Below are 4,027 nucleotides of genomic sequence, written 5' to 3' on the forward strand. Positions count from 1 at the left end.
TAGAATCACTTCTCATGCTGAAATACGTTGTCCCCAAACTGGCATCACAATAAATCAGCTTCTAATTAAACTTTGACACAAGGTGTCTCCAAAAGACCGTTCCAATGTTAAAGACGACTGTACTGAATGTGGCTGAAGATGTCAGTGGTCAAATGCAGTTACGCGCAAGACTGTCGCTAATGGATGAGTTAAAATGAGCATTGTTGCTTTCATTTGAGTTATTTATTAGTGCAGTAAATTCACACGTCTGCAGATGCGGGATCGAAATATTGAAACGCGCCTAAAAAGAGCGGAGGCGCAGGTCGCTCGTCTGCAGGAAGGGGTGGGGGTCGGAAATGACACCGCCTCGCGCCGATGACGCTCGGCGTCGGGAGACATTTGGGCAGCCTAACCCATATTCCGAGCAACAAATGGTGCTCGTGTCGCGGAGACGCGAAGACGGAGCCGGGGACACGTTTCCGCCGAGCGCGCGCCACTGAAGCCCGCGGCGGGAGGACGACGGCGCGCGCCGTCATCTGTTGATCGGATCGGAGACAATTAAGCGCATTGTGATGACGAGCCGCCGCAGTCCGACTTCCAGGTAGGTACCGAGAGTCGCAGTGAGGGCAGTACTAACCGCACGAGCCCCTTTAGGGCAGTGAAGGTGCGCGTGAGGAGCAGGACGCGCTCGTGCGAGGCAGCTTTGGAGCTATTGATATGCAGATGGGGACCTCGGAGGTTGCCAGGAGACCCGCCGCTGCATCCGCGCCGTAGTCGCCCGATGATCGCGGGCTCCCAGCATCCGTCCATGGCGGGGTGACGTGGCAGTCGGCCGTCACGGGTCCGAGTCCTTCAGTTTGCACGGATGCAGCGTTTCCAGACAAAAGATGCACAGGCACTGTTCCCACTTGTTGGCCCCGCGAGTCACTGCGTCGTCTCCGGAGACGTCGGAGGGCGCAGGTGCACGCGCACAGTATCGAGCAGCATCCTTAATGCGAAGGCAGCCGTGCCACGCTCCGCATGCGACGAACAAGACTTCATCACAACAACCTCGGTTTCAAACGCCACCACACACGTGGTGATCGGACTGCCAATTAGCTGCAAAATGTGTCTGACGTCACCGCGGTGAAGCGTGGCGTTGTGCAGCTCCGTTGAGTTCCGTTGAGTCTGCAAACAACAGCCAGTCGCCCAAATAAGACGCGTTTACTGCGACTAAAAGTACAGTATAAGTTTACTTGATGGCACAACTTGTAATGAGGGGCCTCAAGTTGATACGACACTAACAAATGATTGATTAATTAGTTGCACTGGCTGCTCTGATGTTTCCTTCCCTTTATTTGTGTCGACCTGTTCGTATCAAGCTGAAGCTGCGCGTGTTGCTCATAGCCCCTCCCACTTTTCCCCTTGCTTGTCTGACCCACGCACATTTGACTTCAGACTAAGCCTTCGGCCCCAGGAGTCTCCCCCGTCTTAGCAGCTTTGCTTTGGGAGCCAATCAGCTTAAGGTAATCTGCACATGTCCAAGAGTTTTGCTGGGGCGACATGTCACCTGTCCTGAAAATGAACCGTGTGCACCATCATCATGCAGCTGACCCACACAGATGAGTCACATCTCACTTCTTCTGGGGTCAGAGCTGTCTGACTTGGATGAGGGCGGGTCGGGTCCGGTCCGGTCCGGTCGCCATGGCTGGTGCCATGTGTTCGTCCAGTCGCCTCCCTCCGGCCCATTCCACCCGGTTTCACCAGCTTAACCGTGGCTTTAGCATCTGCGCAGTAAATATAGGGCAGAGCCGTCTGCTCCTCTGCCTGGTGGTTTAAAGCAGCAAAGCCCAAGCCGTGACTTTCAGTCGGCGCCGGGACAACGTCTCTGCATGTCCGCGATGGGGCTGAGGTCCAGGAGCAGAGGACGAAGAGAGCCCCAAAGGGAGCAGGAGGTAAAAGAGCGTAAACAGGAAGTCTTCTTTGATTTGGATTGAAACGCTTGGATTGAAACGATTTTTTATGGGGGGCTGAAATACCTGGAAAGCACAAATATGCAAATCATGTCTCCAGCGAGACTGACACCCAATCTTTCTCGCAGGTGAAATTCGAGGAGAGCGAAATGATTCCCAAGTCGGCAAAATCTCCAGCGGACTCGCGGAAAAGCGCGGGCATCCACGAGTTTGCGGCGCTCGCCAGATCCTCCTTGAACGGTAACAACCACCCCCCCCCCCCTCCCCCTCCCGCCGCTCCGCTCGCAGCTTCTTCACACTCTGACGCCGGCGTCTCCGCGTCCAGGTTTCTCGCAGGCGGTGAGGGACCACGTGACGAAGCCCACCTCCCTGGCCCAGGGCAGGGTGGCCCACCTCATAGAATGGAAAGGCTGGCCCAAACCCGCGGCGCCCCCCCCGGCCGCCCACTTCAGCTCCTACTGCCACCTGACGGAGGGGGAGAAGGAGGCGCGCTTCGCTGCAGGTATTTACTGCCCGTCCGCGTCCCCGGAGCGTCCACCTGTTGTCTGCGTCCCATTAAAAAAAACCCACGTGTCGGCGCCGCTCCGTCCGGCAGCGGTTTCTGGCCCATTAGACCCCGGTCTGCTGTGACTCATCCCCTCCGGCGCCGGTGACATCGGCCGGTTTGATTGAGGGGGAGGGAGTTGCAGAGAGGGTGCAGGTCGGGGATGAGAAAGCCTTTAATTTACGGCGTGGAGACATGAGCTTGAGTCCAAAGCTCCATTCAGGGATTGTGAGATTAAATAATCAATCAAAGTATGATTTCAAAGTATTGGGCCGCTCCAGGATCCACCTCTCGGTCGTGTGTCCCTGTAGGTGTGGCCGAGCAGTTCGCCATCGCCGAGGCCAAGCTGCGTGCCTGGGCCTCTGTGGATGAGGAGGACGAGGAGGAGGAGGAGGACTCCAACGATGAAGACTCCCGCCCCAACGGTGCGACCCGCGGCCTCTCCAGCCGGAGCTCAGGTACCGGCCGTGCTCACGCCGCTCCACCTCAGCCGCCGCCGTCGCCTCTGCATGGCCACTGACGCCCCCCTCGTGTCTCGCCCCCCCCGTGTCGTGCTCCCAGCCCCTCCGCCCCCCCGTGTTCTGACTCTCTGCTCCTCCCCCAGACGCCGCCACCTCCGGGCCCGCTTTCAGAGCGGCGCGCCGGCCTGAGGTGGAGCGCGGCGTGGCCCCGCCCCCCCCCGGCCCCGGCGGCGCCGCCTCCCCCGGCGACCCGCCCTCCCCCCGCAGCGACTCGCCCACTGCGAGCTCCCTCCTGGAGGAGGACGAGGAGCGGCCGGAGCCCCTGCGCGACCAGGTGTGCGTCCATCACAAGCCCGAGTGGAGGCCGCGGAGCAGCAGGTTCGACTCCTGCTACTCCACATCCCGCTCCGAGTCCCCCGGGGAGGAGGAGGAGGAGGAGGAGGACGAGGACGGCAGCGTGTTCCACGAGGTGCGGGTGTGGCACTGCAGCCCGAGGAGCTTCTTCTCCGACCAGGGTTCGTCTGGGGTGGCGTCCTTCGATGAGGAGGAGGAGGAGGCGAGGGAGGAGAAGGAGGGAAAAGAGTATTTGATGTGATGTGGTGTCCATCTTCATGTCTCTTTGAGTCTGTGTCGATTCTGGATATGACATAATGTGTTCTGCTTTCACTGTAAACCTCCTCCTCCTCCTCTGATCCTCTCTCCTCCACTCGCTGCCTTCTGTCGCTCATCCTCCAGGCCTTTCGTGTACAGATCTGTTTATCTCTGATGTGAACAGTATATATATATAAATACATATATGGGAGAGTTCAACCAGAATGTAAAGCTGTTGTTCAAACTGAGTTTTGTACATTTCTGTGAAGACTCGTGTGCGTGTGTGTGTGTGTGTGTGTGTGTGTGTGTGTGCTGCATTGGTTTTCTATGGGCATTTTGTAGTGTTGTTCTACTCATGTGGGTCGGGCCGTGTTTGATACGAGCGTCTGAACATCCTGCATATAAACAGAACCTTTTTGAAAGCAAAGCCTTCGCCTGCATTTCTTCCCCCCCCCCCCCGAAAAAAAAAAAAAAAAGAAGAAAGCGCTTCTCAGCTCGCA

At 57.6% G+C, this 4,027-nt stretch overlaps 1 protein-coding gene across 2 annotated transcripts; it reads left to right on the plus strand.

Moving 5' to 3' along the window:
* Positions 1-199: 199 nt before the first annotated feature.
* On the plus strand, positions 200-3,954 carry fam131aa (family with sequence similarity 131 member Aa). Of its 2 annotated transcripts, none has more exons than XM_029132325.3 (5): positions 200-580; positions 2,060-2,171; positions 2,257-2,433; positions 2,787-2,933; positions 3,080-3,954. In XM_029132325.3, exons 2-5 carry the CDS (start codon positions 2,081-2,083, stop codon positions 3,529-3,531), a joined length of 867 nt encoding a protein of 288 aa, XP_028988158.1. In that variant the 5' UTR covers positions 200-580; positions 2,060-2,080; the 3' UTR covers positions 3,532-3,954. The 2 variants fall into 2 exon arrangements, with proteins under 2 accessions (XP_028988158.1, XP_028988157.1); XM_029132324.3 differs by lacking the exon at positions 200-580 and adding an exon at positions 587-1,913.
* Positions 3,955-4,027: the final 73 nt, after the last annotated feature.

The sequence above is a fragment of the Betta splendens genome, chromosome 17, assembly GCF_900634795.4.
Source record: "Betta splendens chromosome 17, fBetSpl5.4, whole genome shotgun sequence".
Classification (NCBI taxonomy): domain Eukaryota; kingdom Metazoa; phylum Chordata; class Actinopteri; order Anabantiformes; family Osphronemidae; genus Betta; species Betta splendens.